Genomic DNA, 21209 nt, shown 5'->3' with positions numbered 1-21209 from the left:
TCGATGTAAACCTGCACCCGTCCACACGATGAAGCCCTTTATTTCGACTTAAAGGGCTCTTAAAATCGATTTCCTTACTCCACCCCTGACAAGTGGATTAGCCCTTAAATCAGCCTTGCCGGGTCGAATTTGGGGTACTGTGGACACAATTCGACGGTATTGGCCTCCGGGAGCTATCCCAGAGTGCTCCATTGTGACTGCTCTGGACAGCACTCTCAACTCAGATGCACGATTGTTTGCCGTTGCTCTGACGCAGGGAGGGGCGACTGACGACACGGCTTACAGGGTTGGCTTACAGGGAGTTAAAATCAACAAAGGGGGTGGCTTTACATCAAGGAGTATTTCAGGCAGGACTTCACGGAGGGTTCCAATAAGAAATGGTGCACCTAAGTTATTGTTCTTATTGGAACAAGGAGGTTAGTCTGGCCTCTGATTGATACATGGCTAGATTTACCTCGCTGCACCTTCTCTGAGAGTGACTGCAGTGTGACCTAGAGGAATGAGTCCCCTAGACGGGGGGCAGAGCGGGGTTTGCAAATGAGTACAAAACAAATCTGGTCTATTTCTTGTTTTGATACACTCCATCTATCTTTTACATCTTTGGCTGGCAGCAGACGGTGCAGAAGGACTGCATGCCATCCACATCTCATGGCTGCTCGGCAGAAGATGGTACAATAGGACTGCTAGCCATCCTCATCTCTTGCCTGCCCAGCAGAAGATGATGCAATAGGACTGCTAGCAATCCGTATCACCTGCCTGCTCACCATAAGATGGTTCAATAGGACTGACTGCAGGACTAAAGAGAATGACCTGATCAAGTCACTCCAAATTTAGTCCCTGTGCCCATGTCTGCCCAGGCACTCCTGATCAATCTCACAGAGGCGACCAGGAGCACCTCGGACATGACGATGACGGCTACCAGTCCTATTGCACCGTCTGCTGCCACAAGGCAATGGGTTGCTGCTGCTGTGTAGCAATGCAGTACCACGTCTGCCAGCACTCAGGAGACATACGGTGACGGTTAGCTGAGCGGGCTCCGTGCTTGCCGTGGTATGGCGTCTGCACAGGTAACTCAGGAAAAAAGGCGCAAAACGATTGTCTGCCCTTGCTTTCACGGAGGGAGGGAGGGAACGGGGGCTTGACAATATGTACCCAGAACCACCGCGACAATGTTTTAGCCCCATCAGGCATTGGGATCTCAACCCAGAATTCCAATGGGCAGCAGAGACTGCGGGAACTGTGGGATAGCTACCCACAGTGCAACACTCCGGAAGTCGACTCTAGCCTCGGTACTGTGGAAGCACTCTGCCGAGTTAATGCATTTAATGCACTTAGAGCATTTTCTGTGGGGACACACACACTCGAATATATAAAACAGATTTCTAAAGAACCGACTTCTATAAATTCAACCTAATTTCGTAGTGTAGACATACCCTCAGTCCCATGACCTAGTCACTGGAGTGGGAATTCTCCTCCCCTTTGTGGCTCCTTTGCTCCCCTCCACACTATACAAACAGAGGGGAGCATAAAGGTGTTGGTGAGAGAAAGCAAATTAAGACTCAGGCTGCAAGTTCCTCTTCAGCAATCTACTGCTCCTGAAATTTTATTTATCTGCAATCAGTGATGTGCCACATTTATCATAGATTTCAGACTAGTGCAAAATAGTATTTAATGAGATCCTGTCAGGCACTAGAATTTTATAAAGATTAGCAGCTGTCAGCACATTTTCAATAAATCATGCAACACTTTGTACCCTCATGTTTCCCCTTAAGGGCCATTGTCTGCGATGCTCCTCATGAACTGGAAAAATATTTCAGTTTGTTAAAAGAACTATATTTTTAAAATTATAAGTAGAATTTGGCTTTTGTGACAAACACTTTTTTGAGAGGAGACAAACTACGGTGCTATAAAGAAGGCTCATAATTCTGCTGGCTTATTAGACAGGCTGTAACTTGAAGAACATTAGATATTCTGTACTCACCACCTCCCACAGTAAAAGAATGTTATGGTAGCAAAGGGAGCAAGTCAAAAAATTACAAAGTTATGGCTGCCTGTTTATGCCTACAGTGACTAATAAAAAATACAAAATTATTTGTGATTTAAAAAAATCTGCATGATGATGCACACATGGGGGCCCTGGAAACCTTAAGACTGTCCATCAGTTTTTGTGTATGGTAGTTCATATGACAGATTTAGAAGCCAGCAGCCAATCACCAGCAGTAAATTGCTGCACATCACGCACAATTGAAAAATGAGATTTCAAAGGAACAAAGAATTTTCTAAACGAGCGTCTCATTCTATTCAGTTAAAACTGTAATGAGCTGGTTAGTACGTATGTATATTGCCACCTTCTGGATATAATTAGAAATGCTTAATGAGGGCCATAGATCCTTTATTATTATTATTTATATTATTGCAGTGTCTCAAAACAGCTGAAAATTTCCCGATCGTTTATGTGGTATGGGCCTGTGCTTTTTAGAACATGAATTCTAGCTTCTCTGGCACTGCAAAGTGCTAAACAACCAAAAAGTCGGTAGCATTAGTGACAACCATAAAGTTCTGGGTAGCCATGGATTTATTACACTTAAACAATACAAATGAGTTTTAATACATGTAAGCGAGACAATCTGATGAGATTAAATTATTAAAAATTGCCTTTAAAAAAGATGTTCGTTAGAAGCAGAGGGTGCATCCTTTCGTCTATGTCCTTAATTCACTGAAAACTTCACAAATGGAAAATAGCCAGACTGCAGTCCCTTCTATGGTAAAATTACACCATAAATACTCCTTTGAATTATGGCTCCAAATGTTTGGGAGCATTACATAGGAGTAGGTAGAATTCAGTAGGCGTGTCAGTGGTTCCTTTCTGCCCTTGAATACCTTTTCAAATACATAATAAAAAGAATCAGACAGAGGGGAAAAAATACACCAGGCAAGATGGGAAACATTTAACATCTTGCTTTGAATGCTACATCAACATACATTGATGTTAAATGCTGAATGCAAAAACAGAGAGGGGAGGGGCAACTTGCATTCTCAGTTGATACACAGAGCTCCTGCTTCAAAGAGTAAGTGGAAGGACTGGGTGCATGTCAACGGTAGGAGGAAGTGATGGAATCAGAAGGTTCTGAACGGCAGCCTGCGAGAGCATGAAAGGCCTGAGGAAGATATAGTGACAGCAGCAGACTTCCTTGGAATGGAGAGCGGTATGATCAGTTATATGAAGAAAAGTTTAAAGAACAAAATAAAAGAAGTGACTCTTTGGGAGAAGATGGGGAGAAACAAAATATAGACAAAACAGAATGACGGAAGTACTGGACACTAAAAAAGGAAAGTTAAAAACAGAGCAAATCAGATGTCATCAGAACGGAGGTAATGACTTTAATCTCACGTTGTGCTGCTTGCTAAAGAAGTTTGAAGAAAATTAGGGTCAAAGCAGGGGAATCCAACTGTAGTACAGAGAAAATCCCTACAAAGAATCTTAGCGATAACAGGAACTGTTCCATTTTGAGACAGCGTAACTAGTATGAGAGAGCTGGGAGTTTCAAAGTGATGGTCACGTTTTCACAAGTTATTCACAAGCACCACACATTTTGCTTTTGTCTTTGTTTTAAAGTTTTCATTATCAATTAATTGTACCAGCACGATAATGGCAACATACTAGAAGTGACAGATGGCAGTTTCCTAAAGTGTCGTTAGAAGACGTTATTGAATTAAGTTTAAGTATCTTTGGGGTCCATGGTATTAAATGAATGGTTTATGTATTCCTGTGAACCAGTATTGTATATAACCTCTCAAGGGAGGACATTAGGACAGTTGAGACACTGGGGGAGAGGTTCAAAGAACTCTGTTGAACAACGTGACAAACATGAATGGACTTTTGGAACAAAACGTGTTTTCTCCAGGGGAATATCTGAAGGGAAGTGAATGCAGCCTTTTGAAACTATCCCTGCAGAGGGAATCAGTCTGTGGATCACCTGTTACATAAGGCCAGGATCAAAGGCCCAAGCTGTATAAAGTTAAGACTGAACTATTCATGGTTGAGCCAGTTCTGAACCTAAGACAGTTATGAACTTGTAATCACAAGGAAAACCCAGTCGTAGCTTTTTAAGGACTGACACCTACTAGAACCCAAAGGTTGAATTGGGGTGACCTCGGGTAAGCTTTTTAGCATCTGTGTAGGTTCTTTTCTTGTTTTTAATGTTTTCTCTGTAATGCTTTTACCTTATAAGCAACCACATTTATTCTTAAAGAACTGTGTTAATTTATAATTGTGGGCCATCATATTGTACACCTGAGAGACCACCTCACTTCCCCCATGATACAATCCCAGTTACCATCAGTGGAAGAAGAGCTGATGGTCTCCCTTGATGTAACAGAGGAATTGGGGCAGCTAGCAAGGGCTCAGACTCTGCAATGGGCTCCCACACTGGTCCAATATAGCCTAATTTGTCAGGTTTCAGAGCACAGTGCAGGGAGCTTGTGTTTGGCCTGGCCTTTACGAAGGAGTTAGGAGAGACTGAGGTAGTGACTCATGTATGGGGGCATTACTATTTGTATGAAGAGCTGCTGCTTGATAGAAGTGAACCGATTGAACATTAATAAAATCAAACATTTCAATGTATTTGTACAGTGCTCAGCTCTCATTTAAATCAAAATAAAATTTTAAAAAATAAGCCTTACACAGAACACCTTTCCCAACTTCACCTGGAAGTCTGCTGCATGTAAGTCTGCCACTGGCCCACTTCCTCCATGCCGCCTACGAGAAACTGTCTCACTTATACTGAGAAGTGTTAGGAGTAATTGGGAACAATTTATATTAGGAAACTACAAGGTAAAACCAACTCTGTGTTATTAGGATGTGAAGTGAAATTCAAGCCCTACCTGCTTGCCTTACAGACAAGCAGTTTCAGTGCTTCCTTTTTCTAAAGGCAGTCAAGAATGTGTTTGATCTCACTGTGAAACTACTTGTACTCCATAGAGTAGATATGCTCCTGCCTCATACACTCCAACTGTTCAGAGTTTAATACCTCATTCGAGAAGAAACTGTTAGTGGTTTGAATTTTTGTCCAGAACTCAAGTAGTAGAGAATTCCGAGTCTGAATGAGTGGCATCCTTTTAAAAAATTACCATTTACCCAGAATTTTGGAGCAACTGACACTGGGGATTCAGAGACCGCATCGGCATAGCAGACTCTTGACTGTTTTGTATGGTGATGAACTCTCTGAGGTAAAGAGTTATAACAGTGCTGTACACTACACAACTAACCTGAGTCAGGCAGTTGGGCAACTTCAGTCCTACCAAGTAGTATCACAGGAAGTACACGTCACGGCCACCCATTCTTGAGCAGCTGTCATTGTGAGCAAGGTGCTGAATAATAAGCAGTGGTTCACTTCATCATGGTGACAACTGTCAGGAGAGAGGACAAAAAAGGTCCAGGAGAAAAACAAGATAGCCTATTTCAATTTTAATAGGGTGTCTGATTCATGCCTGGACATGTAAACCCATTGAGTATTAGAAATCTTTTACCTACACCTTGGGGAAAAAGAGCAACTAACATTTTTCACAATGTGTATTGAAGAAAAAAAAAAAATCCATGAGTTGAAAGGGCAAAGATGCCCTTACTGAAGACTGACAGACAAGAGGTTTCTGTACCATCTTTTTGGATTATGATGGAAAATGCCAGGCTGCTCTTACAGACAGGATTAGACATAGCAGCAGCTTACCATCTTTGCTGAAAATATTTTCCAGGTAGCGTGCTGCCTGCTACACAGTAGTGGTACGAATAAAATTGACTGGAGACACACTCATTCTGTAAGAGATTGTATAAGACATGAAATACTGTTTCTGAAGTGATTTTCATTTGCTTGATTTTCTTCTCCTGACACTATCTCAGATTCTTGACTTACTTTTATTATTCAGTTATTTTCAAAAGATTCATGAGGAGGGAAGAGAACTCTGACTCCATATGAAAAGTTGTGCTTGGTGGTCTTCATCACTATATTATCCAAGCCCCACTTTTAAGCTATTTTCTTAGGGAAGAGGTCAAATATTCTAAATTTGAGAAAGAAAAGAGGGCATGAGATCGAATGGTTTAGAGACTCAGAGCAGCGAAGAAAATAAAGAGCTTGTTTGGGCCCACTTCTCTCTCTTATTTTGAGCTCTTGGTCCAAAAATATTGAAGTAGTAGGTTTCTATTTTCAGATAACAAGCTATGCTGTATCAATTCTACATACTAGTTATACAAATGGCCTGTGTAAGATACAATAAAAGTTACACTCATTCAGGCAAACTATTTAAAAAAAATCTTAAATGAAAAAGGTTTAATTCTGTAGGAAAAATGTTTATTTAATATTAATTTACACAGCCAATTATGGCAAAATATATTACTTGGAAAAAGGACAGGTCTTCTGGGTACAAATATAATAAGTTGGCTAGACAGTATATGGCATACAAAAATGTTCTTTGAAAGCATCTACAAAAGATAAAGGCAGAGCAGTTCAAGCTGAAAATCTAGTGTTTAAGGCAAACAAAGAATTCATTGTTTGTTTTTAAAACAAACCTATTATCAAAATATTCTTTTACAATAACTTCTGTATTTTTGAATAGAGATTTAGGATTATCTTTGAGCATTGGGATATCTTCAGCTATGAAGGACAGATATCAAAGATGTATAGGAGAAGTAGTGAATCAATGACACTTATCACACCATGCAGGATTCTATTCCTGCTTTGGAAAATACAGAATGGCAGAGCAAACAGTATGAATATCACAGTTTGCTATATTAACTTGTGGTAGATGAAACCTGATAATGCAAGCTCTTATGTAATTTTCTTTCTGTAGCCCGGATGACTGTATGTAGATAAATGCTGGAGTAAGTGAATTGTGTTATACTGAGTTGTTGACACATTTTTATGTGTATGAAGTGCCTAATTCATTGGATTCCAGGGGAGTTGGCTTGGACCATACTTCAGAAAAAGTATTTAAAAAAAAAAAAAGGGGTATGGAAGATGAAAATTCAAAGTTATTTTGGCCTACACCTTGGATATATTTGAGCATGGGCCTACGCCCTTCCTCGGTTATTCACTTTTAAGATGTTTTAGAGCTACTCAGCAACAGTTCTGAGATCATGCACACATAGGGGCCAACCCTGTGAAGTGCTAAATACTTCCAAAACGTAGGCATCTAGAAAATACAGGGTAGTGTCTCGACTGAAATGCAAAAGATAATATTTGTACCCTCGCCCCCTTTAAAAAAAAAAGTTATATTTGAGTAAATAAAATATTAAGTTAAGTGTCTCAGCAAATACCTATTAAGTGTCTTTGAAATGAAAATGCATTCCACCTTACAAATTTTAATGCTATTTGGCCCTGCTATAAATGTATGTTTGCATCTAATTCTCTTCTCATTAATTATACTGGATTATTAAAAATTGGAGTTGTTCATTTCCATTATTGGAACAGTACCTTCATTTTTTTTAAAAAGAAAAAAATTACAGTTTACAGGTAGATTACAAAATTGCGCTGTATTCACTGAGGACTTGAATATTGGCAGAAGCTGCAATCTTTTCCTTCATATCAAGCTGAACAGAAAAGCACTCGGTGTGATGAGTCAAGCTTCTTTCAAATGGTCCTGGGTGGTAAATGTTGTTTGTACATTCCTGCTATAGCCTTGGCTGCACTGTAGATCATTTGTCGACGGGACATACCAGTGAATGCGATATGCCAATCAGTCCTGTTGATATTCAGTAAATTCTTCTCCAGCACTTCACCAACTGTCACCAAAAGACCTGACCATCTTAGATTGTAGTCCTGGGGAGTGAGACTCTGAGCCTGTGTAATAATTTGAGGAGATGTTATTAAATGAATGAGATAAAGTGCCAGGTTCTAATACCCATATTCCCCTGGATTAGTCCTTTAAGTGGTCAGTAGTCTCAATAATTTTAATAGGACTTCCTGAATAATAATATACAAAGGAGAAAGGATATTAGAATCTGACCCTAAAAGTTTGTCCCACAATAACTGGTTACATCTCTACTCACCCAACAGGTTTTCAGAGTTCTACATATTACATTCTTAGACAACCATTAGACATTCCCAGAGCTGGTATACAGCATGACTATTAAAATAAAGTTACCTTGTCATTACCAGAAAGTTATATAAAAAAAGCTGCCTAACAGATGTGATCAATAAAGTTACTTATATATTTAGTGATTTTCATCTTTCAATGGGCTTTAAAAATATTATAATCCTTACAACAACCCTGTGAAACAAGTAAGTATCCCATCTCAATGTGGAAAGTCAGACACAGACTCCAAGCGATTTGCCCAAAATTAGAAGGAGTCCATGCCAGAAGTGGGTGTCAACTCCTTAGATCACCATACCATACTAATTTCATTAAAATTACAATGGGCCACATTCTTCGCTCCTTGCTGTGGCAACATTCTCACTGACTCAATCTACTTAAGTTGAAATACTCATATTGTGTGCACAACCTCACTAGATCCTACCGTCCTGTAGAAGCAATACACCATTAGATGACAATAAATGCCCGTACATTTGCTAGAATATAGCCAAATTCTGCCCTACCATTGTCATGAATGTTGTCATTGACAAAAGTATACAACAGGTAGTCTGTTTTGATGCAAGACCAAAGTTTCCTCTCCAGAGAATTAAATTAGCAGCAAAAGAATTGTTTAATAAGGGGATAGATAATTGTGACAGATGGTAATATGTGAGAAGCAGATCCCAATGGCTGAGAAGGAGGAGCCACCTGCGCCCAAAGCTAGGATGCTTACGACCACCCCACCTGCTCTCCCTCCCCCCACCTCAAAAAGGCAGTGCAGAATGGTGGTGGTCGGGGACTCCCTTCTGAGGGGAATGGAGGAATCCATCTGCCAACCTGACATGATATTTCGGGAGGTGTTCTGCTAGCCTGGAGCCCACACTTGAGATGTTACAGAAAAGTTGCTGAGGCTCCTCTGTCCCTCCAACCACTACTTCATGCTGCTCATCCATATGGTCATGAATGACACTCCAGATATGACCCCGAGCAGCTCAGCAATTGAGTACAGGGCTCTGGGAGTGAGGGTGAAGGAGTCAAGGGCGCAGGTTGTATTCTTGTCCATTCACTTGGCTGAGGGTAAAGTCCTGGGGGTGGGGGCAGGGTAGGAGGGGAGAAGAGAGCTAATAATGGATGATCAAGAAGCCTGAGGTATTTCATGTCTATTTTGCTTCAGTCTTCAGCAAAATGGTTGATGGGTGACCAGATGCTAACGCTATTAGTATGAACAACAAGGGAGAAGGAATGCAAGCCAAAACAGGGAAAAAATAGGTTAAAAAATATTTAGATAAATTAGATGTGTTCAAGTCAGTAGGGCCTAAGGAAATTCATCCTAGGGTAATTAAGGAACTAGTTTCAACAATCTTAAAACCATTAGCAGTTATCTTTGAGAACTCAGGGAGGATGGGTAAGGTCCAAGATAACTGGAGAAGGGTAAAGGTAGTACTTACCTTTAAAAACAAGAACAAAGAGAACCCATGAAATTACATAACAGTCAGCCTAATTTCGATACCTGGCAAATTACTGGTACAAATGATTAAACAATAAATTTGTAAGCACCTAATGGATAACAGAGTTATAAGGAACAGCCAGCTTGGATTTGTCAAGAACAAATCATACCAAACAAATCTAATTTCCTTCTTTTACAGGGTTTCTGGCTACTGACTAGGATGGAAGCAGTAGATGGGATATATTTTTGTTTTAGTAAAATTTTTATACAGTTTGACATTCTCATAAGCAAACTAGGGAAATGTGGTCTAGATGAAATTACTATAAGGTGGGTGCACAACTGGTTGAAAGATTGTACTCAAAGAGTAGTTATCTATAGTTTGCTGTCAAACTGGGAGGGCTTATCTAGTTGGCTCCCACAGAGATCACTCCTGGGCCTGGTGCTATTCAACATTTTCATTAATGACTTAGGCAATGGAGTGGAGTGTATGGTGTGACACAGAGGCCCATTGGTGGTTCGCTACTCTGAGTCAGCAACTCTTATCAGGCCTGACATGCTCACTACACCTGACACACCATCATGATACGTGCCATCTTTTGGGTATGTAACAGATCACTGGAAAGCAATGCATAAGGCCAGTCTGCCCTAAACAAAGAAATGTGTGTTTGCTGGTCTGGCAGACAACGAAGGCACAGTTATATAGAAAGGTAAACAAAGACATCAACCCAGCGAGTGGGAGAGATAGTCTCTGGAGGGGATCTGAACTTCAACCAAGAAGTAATGGAATCAACTGATTGTATATAATTATTTTTTTACAAATATTTATTGAGTAAGGTCTTTTATGAAAGTTAGGAACACACTGTTGATTAATATCATTATGAAATGTATGTATTAACACTATATGAAGAAATTTGGACACTCAATGATATTATGCTTTAAAGTCTGTGACCAAAACACAGAGAGAAATAAGTTTTTCCCCCAGACAGGAGGGAAGGTAGCACTGTTGAATCAAAACAAAAGAAGTCCTTTTACATATGAATCAGCAAGGGGATAGAAAGCCCACAGAAAGGGAAGAATAGCCAGAGGTCCATCCTGAGTCTGGGGACAAAACAGTGAGTCTGTGAAGATATAAGAAGAGAGAAGAAGCCATCTTGGCGTCCATCACTGGACAGACACAAGGGGCCAGAGCTCCTGCAGGCTGAGAAAGATAGATAATTCAACCAAGGGGGATGAAGTCTCTGGGACTTGAACGTAAGTAAAAAAAAACAAACCTGCTTAGGCAAAGATCTTTGACAGAAAGTCAGCCATGGATGGAAAGAAAAAGATTGGTAAGAAATCTACCTTGAACAAAGGTTGTGGCTTGTTGAGTTAAGTCTTAGCCACCACAAATTGTATTTTTACTTTTGTATGCAACCTGTTCCACCTTCAATCACTTCTACTTGGTACCTTTTAACCTAAGTCCTTTTGTTAATAAAAGTATCTTTTTTCACTATAATCCAACTCAGTGCCGTGTTTGAATTGAAAAGATTGTTAACTCCAGTTAAAATAATAAGCTGTGCTTTTGTCTTTTTAAACGAGCAAAAAATCTTATCAATTCTCTGAGTGTTCCAGAAGAGGGCTGGACACTTCACGGCCAATGGTTTGGAGGAAATATGGAACTGGGAGTGTGTTCGGGTCACCCTGTACATAGTAACTGAGGCCTGTGGAAATCAATGGGGTGCTGTTGTGTTGTAGGCAGGCTGCTGGTGTCAGAGTACTGAACCAGGGTTGCATAGGACATAGACACTTCGGGAACTGCATATTTGTCTGCTGGTGTCTGGGCTGTGAGCCACAGTACCAGAGCACTCAAGGCATCCAGAATTAAAGGGTGGATGGTAACAACTTGTCACTAGTCCGGGTTGCACCCCAAAACACTACAGCTTATAACATTTGTGGATGACGCCTATCTGGAACGGTTTTCAAGGACTTTGAAGGACAGGATTAGAATTCAAAACAACCTCGACAATTAAAGAATTGGACTGAAATTAACACTATGCAATTCAGTAAAGACAAATGCCAAGTACTACACTTAGGAAGGAAAAAATCAAATGCACAACTACAAAATGGAGAATAACTGATTAGGTGATAGTACTGCTGAAAAATGATCTCAGGGTTACAGTGGATCACAAATTGAATACGAGTCAACAACGTGATGCAGTTGCAAAAAGGCTCATGAGACTGACAAAGTTACATTTTTCCTTTTGGCAATCTGCACATTCCCCAAAGTTGGACAAAGTTCTGAAAAATTAAAATGAAAAAAAGATCATGGCAGTCTTCCATTGGATTCAGTAGCAAAACAGATAAACACCCACATATGGGTGTTTTAGGTTTTCAAAACCTGAAACTGAAGTTTATATTCAGAACAAAAACAGTTTTGTTTAGCAATTTTTCATGGGAAAGTGCCTACAAAAAAATGTTGGGAAACAATAGGAAAAAATTCTTATTCGTTATGTTTTGCAAAAGCTAGATGATGTTAGGTTATATTTGATTTGTGTCCTTTAAAGTGGATGAGATAAAGGAACATTGTATGAATTGTAGTTGTAGCAAGGTAGACCCCGGGATACTGGAGAGACAAAGTGGGTGAGGTATTTCCTCCATAGTGGTTGTTGCTATTGAATCTTGGGATTGTCTGTTTGCTGCTCACTGTTGGCAGTTTAAATAACATTTGTGAACTAAATTTTTTAAAAAGTCATTAAAGTTTGCCTCAAGTCTGATGTGATAGCTACATATTTTATAAATGAAGATCTAAATAGAGTCTAAGTCACATCGTTAAAATGCTAACATTTATGTATACAAACAAAATTTGCACTCACACAGCTCACCTCAGCCAAACCTCTCGAACAGTTTTACTATTAATTGAAACTCTCAATACTTCTGTGGAGATGGTAAGTAAAGAAGGGCAAACCAAGGAATAGGGTGGTTAAGGTCTTTAGAAAAGGTGATACCGAGTCAGTGGCAATGCTGGGAACTGAATCCAGGAGTGGTGAATCCCAAGTCCCCTAGACCAAGGCTACACTTCACTTAAAGTGACAAGACAAGGATCAGTTTTATTATTTTAAGTTATATGCAAAATAACCTAAAACCAAAATTAAATATGCTAAACAGAAGGTCTTAACCCAGCAAAACACCATGCAAGGGGAGACCCTTGCACTTGCATATATGTTCACTGAAGGCAATAGGACTCCATGCTGGCTCAGCATTTTGGCCCTCTAATGTATTGTGGGATTGGGCAATAGTTTGTTGTGTCATTAAGTCACAATACAAATGCAAGCATTAGGGTTCAGAAACTGCCATCCGTCTCAATGATGGAAAAATATATTGACTCAGCAGTAACTTGCACAGCATCTTTTAATAATTCATTATTTTCAAACATTTCATTATTCTTTATTGAAAGCATTTTAAAATTTAAATTTCTTTCTTGGGCACAATCTAGACCTTTATGACATGGCTTTTGCCAACTGTCATCTTGGATTTAAATGACTACCTATAAAAAAAATCATGTTTGCAAACTGAAATGTGTGTCTACAGGTTGTTTTGGATTGTTTAATTTAAAAAAGTAATGAGACTTGTACAGTGTTTTTCTGCAAAAAGCTGTTACACGTATTGACTAACTTTCACAACAGCTTTCAGGTAGACCTTAGCCTCATTTTATAAATGGAGAGGTAACTTCCCAGAGAGTCGGTGTTGGTGATGAGATTAGAACTCACGAGTTCTAACTCCTAATGCTCAGGCCATAAGTCTACCCCCGATAAAAGATACAAAACACCTCACCTGTTGAATGTATTCCAGAGGCACTGGTGTCGCTTGGGTAAAAGTTTCTAGATGAATCCCATGGACTGGATCTTCAACAATCAGACATCCAATGTCAAACCACCTGCAATGGCACACAAGTTACCCAAAGCTTTAAACAGTAAAGAACATCAACCAATTGAAGAATGACATTCTGGCAACGATGCAACTCTGGCAGGGTTAAAATCCAAGCTCCATCTTCTACCTAAGCTATTAAAGGTAGTTTTGAAAAGTGTAATTGAATGGAGCAGAGTAGGTTAAAAAAAAACAAAAACAAATCAAAGCTCAGCACAGTACCAAAAAAAAAAAAAAAAAATCACTTCACATCCTTGCCAAAGAAATCATATAAGACAAACAAGAAATGGGCCCTAATACTTCTCAAATTGTATTATGAAACTAATTACCTCAAAAAGTATTTGTCAGTTCCATCTTTTCTTAGGAAAACAGTTTGTTTAGAAAACAAGTTAATGTGAATTCCAAAACAAGAGACTGTCACAACTGCTGAGAGCAGTGCTGGGAAGTACATTGTGTGTGAATGGTAAAGGAAAGCTGACCAGACTTGAGAATATCATACGTTATTAGATAAAGGTACTACCTAAGCATAACATTACTAGAGTGTCAGTACCTACCTAAGCGGCAAAGTGACACCTTACAGACTAACAGATGTATTGGAGCATAAGCTTTCATGGGTGAATACCCACTTCATCGGATGCATGCCGAAGTGGGTATTCACCCACAAAAGCTTATGCTCCAATATGTCTGTTAGTTTATAAGGTGCCACAGGGCTCTTTGCTGCTTTTACAGATCCAGACAAACATGGCTACCCCTCTGATGCTTAGTACCTACCTAGTATACTCTCCAAATCAGTTGTCATTTCAGAACAGAACTAGTAACCAATTCCAGCTTTTACTTTACTATAAGTTTCTCACTTCTGTAGATTTAAGTGCAACTGTGGCATGTTTTTCAACTTTGAGTCTCATAAACCTGACAGAATTTAGCTATTAAGCTCTCAAGATTTTTTGAGCAGGAAGCTGAACAATTTCATCAAAGCAAAGCCTGCCAAGACAATACCATACAATGACAGATTCTCTCCTTTCATCTCCCAAGTAGAATACTGCTAACAACTCTTTATGGGGCACCTGGACCAATACAGAATAATTTTTCTCCCAGAGAATACATTTAAGCCTCTCACTTGTCAGGAAGCAATTCTGCGATGAAATTTTCTACAGATACAGCAGGCTGTTTCTCATGTATCACTCCAGTCCGACGCAAGCTGTCTATCCTTTCCTGAGCTCCCTAAATGACAACGTAATGAGTGGTTAGAAAATATTCTCTTTAGGTCACAACACAGCATAAAACTGATGGATGAATGTAACTTTTATCATTAACATACACCACAGATATTGTTCAAAAAGCCTTTGGTGTTGCATAATAAACAACATTTTGAAGTAAAAAATGCTTCCTTTAGAATGCCAAAAGTTACACGAACTGTGATAAAACTTTGGCAGTTTCAAATATGCTTTAGTTCATTACAAATCAAATTACTGACTTCATGTGAAAAACAACTAGTTTTATAATGAAAGAAATTTAAGACACCTTTACTTGTAATGGTGCTGAGTTTCACCATGGTTAAAGATTGTAAATGTTTCTATTACTCTTATATACATTCTCTAGCATTATGTTCTGGCTATTTAATCACCTAATTGTGTTAAAACTTTATCAAGTTAGTAACATCATAGGAGAATCTCTCCTTTAAAACTAGTGTAATTTATTTTAAATGGTACTGTCAAGTAGACAGAGGACCAAGAATTGATACACTGTGAAACTCTTATGATCTGACACAACATGCTACGTACATTTGCAGTCAGTGACCACGCAGAAAATTGACAATATATTTATGCTCTTTAGCTGTCTTTGCAACAGGACACACATGCCTGAGAGCACATTCTAATGACTGACGTGGCATAGATGACGCCTATATACAAAGACAGTAATGAACAAGAAAGCTTCCCCATTTAAATTTTCTGGAGAGACAAAGGTTTTCTCAGAGGATGGGATTGTTCTAGGTAAACTGCTCCACTCATGGTCACTGATATTTGTAATATTCTCTGCACAAAACTTTCTATACTGCCCTTAACCCCTTACTTTTAATCCAGCTGCATAGCCCACAGGTTGTGGTGCAATGTTAGACAGTCCAGCTTCTCCTGTAACTGTGGCCATTCCAAAGACTTCTTGGAAAGCATCTCGAATGGCAGCAACTTTTACTTCTTTATTGGAGGTAACCACTATGTCCAGTTCTCCCCCCGATTCTACAAAGACAAAAATATTTTAATAGAAGCTAGTTCAAAATACACTCACATCTCAGAGTAGGCCCCAACAGAAATCAGTAGTCTCTTTCCCTATCATCCTCATGTACAACACACTATCCATCAGTACAAGTCAAGCTGAGTTTCTTGTAATGGGTACTGGAAACGGGAGCGTTGGTTAGAAGGAAATTGTTCCCACCAGCCATCTCTTATGAAGTAACCTCTACTTAGGAAATCTTTTAGGTGAAGAGTTAAGATTAAGCTTTTTTAAAGTAAATTTTGCATTCAGGGAAGTCAATGGGAGCTGATAGGGTGCCCAGCCCTTTTTAAAGATCAGACAACTTATAGAAGCCAGAATATGGATTTAGAGGCCTAACACATTTTTTTTATTTATTTATTTTAAATCCTGGCATGGGTATAAATTCTGATACGTTTTGGTGATGTGGAAACTTGCCCACAAGCAAATGAACTGACACCTCATACTTGTTAACACTTATAAGACTGTAAGAGCCCAAAAGAAAGTAAGTTTTTTCCAAGTATATTCTTGAACCATGAGCTTCAACATAAGATTGTTTAACTGGGTCTGCTTGTTTGCAGCTCTAATGGTTCCGCATCTTTGTAGTTTGTTTTCCTTCAACAGCTAACATCTATGAAATGTGGGTTGTATCTTTAATCAAGAAAATAAATTTTAAGGAAAGAATTTAAAAAAAAAAAAAACTTTATAGGAAACAATTCATATTTTTGGAAGAAGCCTAAAAATGACATTTTCACCTCCTCCACCCACCACCACACAATTGTTTTTTAACAGCTTCTAAGAATATTTTAGATATTACATTCCTCTTATTTTCACTAGCCAATCTTGGATAAGCTTTAATCCATCACAGCACCTTCCAAAAGTCCTTGCTGCAACATGCTTCACTTCTTAAGAACAGCTTAAAAACCCCGTCAATATAACATGTTGGTATTTTCAAGCAAACAATGCTGAACTTCAAGTAGTTTGGTTGGATGTTAATTTTCCCTTGCAAAGTATCAAATATGAGTACTTTGTACAAACATAGAAGACTGGAAAGTTGTTAGTCTGTTAAGCTGCCATTTCTGAGAATCCACTGAGAGCAGGAACAAACAGAAAATTAAAGCAACCTCTTAAAAAAAGGCCAACACAATGTAATGCTTTTTGAAATCCCTTCCCCGCCCCAAAAAAACAGATGCTACAGATATCAAATAGTGTACCTAGAAAACCTGCTGATAAAGTCTGCAGTACTTACCCCAATATGTCATCAACAATAGCATTTACCACAATCAACATGAGGCTTAAAAATATTGGAAAAAGAATAGTTTTCACCTTGGCCTATATTGATTTGTCAACCCTCAATTACAGGGAACAGTTTCTCTTTATTAGAAGCAGCAAAGAGTCCTATGGCACCTTACAGACTAACAGACGTATTGGAGCATAAGCTTTCGTGGGTGAATACCCACTTCTTCTTTATTCACCCATGAAAGCTTATGCTCCAGTACATCTGTTAGTCTATAAGGTGCCACAGACTCTCTGCTGCTTTTACAGATTCAGACTAACACGGCTACCCCTCTGATCTTTATTAGAAGTCACTGAAGGTTTGCCAGAATGGTGACAACAGGACATTCTACCCAAACCTTTTATGTTTAAAGCAAAAAATTCAAGAAGTAACTATTGCTCAATGGAATTTTATGTATACATCACTGAACATTAACAATTGTATTAAACTGTAAGGTACAGTAGGACAGAAAACTTCTGAGAACATCTTGATATGAATAAAGAATCAGGCACTATAGTTTAATAGGTGTTTGAAGATTCAGCTAGGACTTGTGCAGGAGTAAACCCTAGTGGAATGCCCTGACAGCATAAAAATCTTCCAGGAGGTTGGTGCTAATGCGTTCTAGTCCAATAAACTATTCTATATATGGTATACTCTTTATTGTAGCAAGCACTACATGAGCTAGATAGTGCAGCTTGTCAAACCAAAGCTATCAGGATTCAAGGACACACTCACAAATGTAACTATTTGGAAAGGAAAGCGATTCATTCCCAACATTATACTCACTGAATTCAACAGCAGTTTTGCCATTAGTTTTATTAAGAGCAGGACTCGGCCCTGGGTTTATGATCATTATTTTTCTGTAATGAGTGTGTGAGAGCATGTGTTCACTCATCTTATATGCTATATAATGCTACAATATAGAAATAACGGTATTATGTGCAAAAAGCTATGTTAAATTTGAGGTTTTAACCACAAGTCAGGAAATTCAGAGTTAAGGTTGGCATGTCAAGTTTAGCTCTCCTCCTCTAAATTAGAACAGAGGCTTTCATTACGTGATTGCAAAACTAGTAACACATGCTTCACATGATAAGCAGAGCTGGCAGCACCACCAATAGTAAAGCTTGCTCAAAGTCTTCCATTATAAGACCCCATTTTGAACAGATCACAATTTGGCCAAACTTCTAACTGAAATATTCCATGCCAAGTGCCTGCCTTAGGCTAAATTTTAGAACATGTCAGTTAAAACAGTTCAGCTCTTTCCAAGAATGACATAAGGGAAAAATATATTGTTTTTGCCCATGTTAAAAAAAATTCTTACAACCTTTCCACTGAGCAACTCTAGCACCCCCAGATTTGGAGCAGGGATTCGAAGTTCTGCAAAAATGGGGGAAAATCACCCTGATACCAGGGATTAGCCTTTTGCTATTTTCATGACAACAGGAAGGTTACGAATTTATGTCCTGATCCTGCGACATACAGGGTTCCTCAAATACAAAAAATGGGAGCATACATAACAGTTAAAGTTCCAAGAGCAACCTTCCCCTTTGACATAATTTGTGCTTTTTAAAGAATTTGATATAACTTAGTACATGATATAGGCAACGTGAGCAAGTTCATTTGGTTAACTGAATCTTAAGTTTCCAAGTTTATTACTGCATTAGATAATATTGTATTGTTTGCTAAATAGCACATAAAACTGCCTAGAGCTACATGATCAGATCCTGTGAAAGAGGATTGGGAACCTTTAACTCTAGATTTCCTGAATTGTGTGTAATCAACATTTACTAGAGCTTTGGGGCTCCCTGCCCCCCAAATATTCTCTCCACGGCTGATTGGCCTTATAAGTGATTTCATACCACACACACAATAACTCCTACTTAATGAGCAGATAAGCCTTTGTCACTTAAATGTGAGGCTCTCAATGCTATTGAATATTTATTATCTTTACGTATTTGAGCCAAAAAGACAAAGAATCTATAGGTTTGCATCCACTCCACCTAGGTTCCTGTCGTTTTCAGGGTGAATTGGGGTGAAATAGCTCTCAAATCCATTATAAGGAACATATTATATATTCCAGACACCTCCAAAGTGCTGAGTACCATGAAGTCTCTCTCTGAATTCTGCTGCCAGTGATTCTCAAGCAGCAATGCAAATGCTGTGTTTTTGGAGGAGAGGAGAAACATTCAAGTATTAGCATTTCCTCTTCATGCTTCTACAAACCCTTAAGTTGTGTTTTGTGGCCTTTTAGTGACTTTCGATTTTCACTTTCTGGTATCAGAACTATGCTGGATGGTATTTAAGTACCCCATTAGGTAGGCTTTACTACAGAAAGTTGAAAAAGGCTGTACAATGACATTGGTGCATGAAAACTCAACACATTTAAATGGAGGCATACTGGATGGAAGATTCGTATAAGCAATTTAGATAACCTTAAATAAAAATCTTAAACATTTATTAAAAGTATAAGTGGCACACAAGAGAACTTTATCTTTATTTTTATCTATGTATTGTTTTTCATACTAGAAGGGTGCGGTTAGTGAAATTCCTTCAAACTTAGTTAAAAACGAAATCCAATGGTCTTTATCGCAAAGCACAGTTGCCAACTTTCATGCGGTAAATAAGCACCCCGACTTTCACAATAAGTCAAAAATCAAGCTAATCCCATTTCAAAACAAGGCCAAAACAAGCCAATCCCTAAGAACCCCAACACTCTATGTGACTACATCCCCCTGGCATGCAGTCTGGGACTGTGGTGGGCCCACTCTGCACTCCTGACTCCCTCCCCCTCTTGTCTCTGCTTTCCCCCCCTTGCCAGGAGCTGATCGAAAAAAAAAGAAGCAACAAGCCAAACACTAGCCAACAAGCAACTCACAAGCCAATTAAGCCAAAAACAAGCGCAATTTCTGCGTTTTCTTCATGGGTTTGGAATGTCTGCCACAAAGGCACCATTTTATAGTAGAAATAAGTCACTAGCCGGGTGAGTATTCCTTGGCCATTAGCATACTCATTGGATTACTGAAGGGACAAAAACAAACTCCAACACACTTGAGGCATGCAATAAGTTTTAGCACTAAACTACAACATTACATTTTTTTTTCTTTTAGCCAAGAATAACTCTGTAATTAAAGTATTTTAAAGTTGCTGTACACTCTATTCTAAGATTCCAGGATGCTCACTGTGTGTCACTCTGAAGCCCAGAATGTCTGTTTAACCAGCGTGAAGCAATGGAAACAGCTACAAGCAAGGTTGAGAGCTCTTTTGGTTCAGAATATCACCAGGTTCAATCATCACTGGGCTTCAGAGTTTACTGCCATCAAATTTAAGTTCTCAGCCATTGTGACTTTACACATTACATCCACGCACTGAATAGGTAAAATAAAGGCATGTATCCATCCTTGAGGGGGGCCATTTAGGGATTGGGGCAAAAATTGGGGATTGGCCCTGCTTTGAGCAGGGGGTTGGACTAGATGGCCTTCTGAGGTTCCTTCCAACTCTGATATTCTATGATTCTATGACACGCAAAGTCTTACATCATTGTGACAACAGAAGTAACTCAACAAAATCACCACTCTTACTCTACAGCTAATTTGCATACAACAATTTCATTAGTTGTATGAAGGAGACTACAGGGATGGTGAATTACTTGACCCAAATTCCATACCCATGGGTGGGCACGGACTTTCAGTTACGAGTTATTAAATAAGATTCCAAGCTCTTCCCTCTCCCTTCCCTCAGTTTTTGTATTTTCACATGTATCTATGCAGACGACTACAGCAAACAGAGAACTGAAGAGGTAGCTATAGGAGCCCAGATAACTGCTCACCTTCCAAAGTTTACACCTGCAAATTTTTAGAGACACCATGAATGATCTTTCTGAAGTTAACATATTGTGCAGACATAGCAACCTATATATTAGAAGTCCAACCAACATTGGTATAAGCAGTGTGGTCCAATGGATAAGGCACTGGCCTATCCCTTGGACTACAATGTATACTTGTGTTCTATTCCCAGATCTGCCACTAACCAGCTGCATCAACCTGCATTACTGCCCCTTTTCCCACCCCATTCTTGTCTGTCCTGTCTATTTAGACTGAGCTCTTTAGTGAAGGGCCTGTCTCTTACTGTGTGTTTATGCCACACCTAGCACAATGGGGCACCAATCTCAGGTAGGATTTTTAGACACTAGTGTAATACAAAGAGACAGTCCCTACACTGAACAGCTTACAGTCTAACGAGAGGGACAAAGGGATAGAACATACAAGCAGAAAA

General features: G+C 39.1%; 1 protein-coding gene across 7 annotated transcripts in view; it reads right to left on the bottom strand.

The window, feature by feature from the left end:
* Nucleotides 1-2557: 2557 nt before the first annotated feature.
* Nucleotides 2558-21209, bottom strand: part of PRRC1 (proline rich coiled-coil 1) — a 40617-nt gene continuing 21965 nt past the window's right edge. For 4 of the 7 annotated variants that reach the window (XM_037901656.2, XM_043546928.1, XM_037901655.2 and 1 more), the window contains exons 6-9: nucleotides 15485-15648; nucleotides 14532-14635; nucleotides 13322-13424; nucleotides 2558-7832 (exon numbers count right to left, since the gene is read on the bottom strand). In XM_037901656.2, the coding sequence (XP_037757584.1) occupies nucleotides 7623-7832; nucleotides 13322-13424; nucleotides 14532-14635; nucleotides 15485-15648 (581 nt within the window). In that variant the 3' untranslated portion in view covers nucleotides 2558-7622. The remainder of the gene's footprint in view (nucleotides 7833-13321; nucleotides 13425-14531; nucleotides 14636-15484; nucleotides 15649-21209) is intronic. The other 3 variants (XR_006290957.1, XR_006290956.1, XR_006290955.1) reach the window with 3 other exon arrangements.

Source organism: Chelonia mydas, chromosome 5 (assembly GCF_015237465.2).
Source record: "Chelonia mydas isolate rCheMyd1 chromosome 5, rCheMyd1.pri.v2, whole genome shotgun sequence".
NCBI lineage: Eukaryota > Metazoa > Chordata > Testudines > Cheloniidae > Chelonia > Chelonia mydas.
Note: the sequence above shows the minus strand (reverse complement) of the source record. Positions and strands in the feature narration are given on the sequence as shown.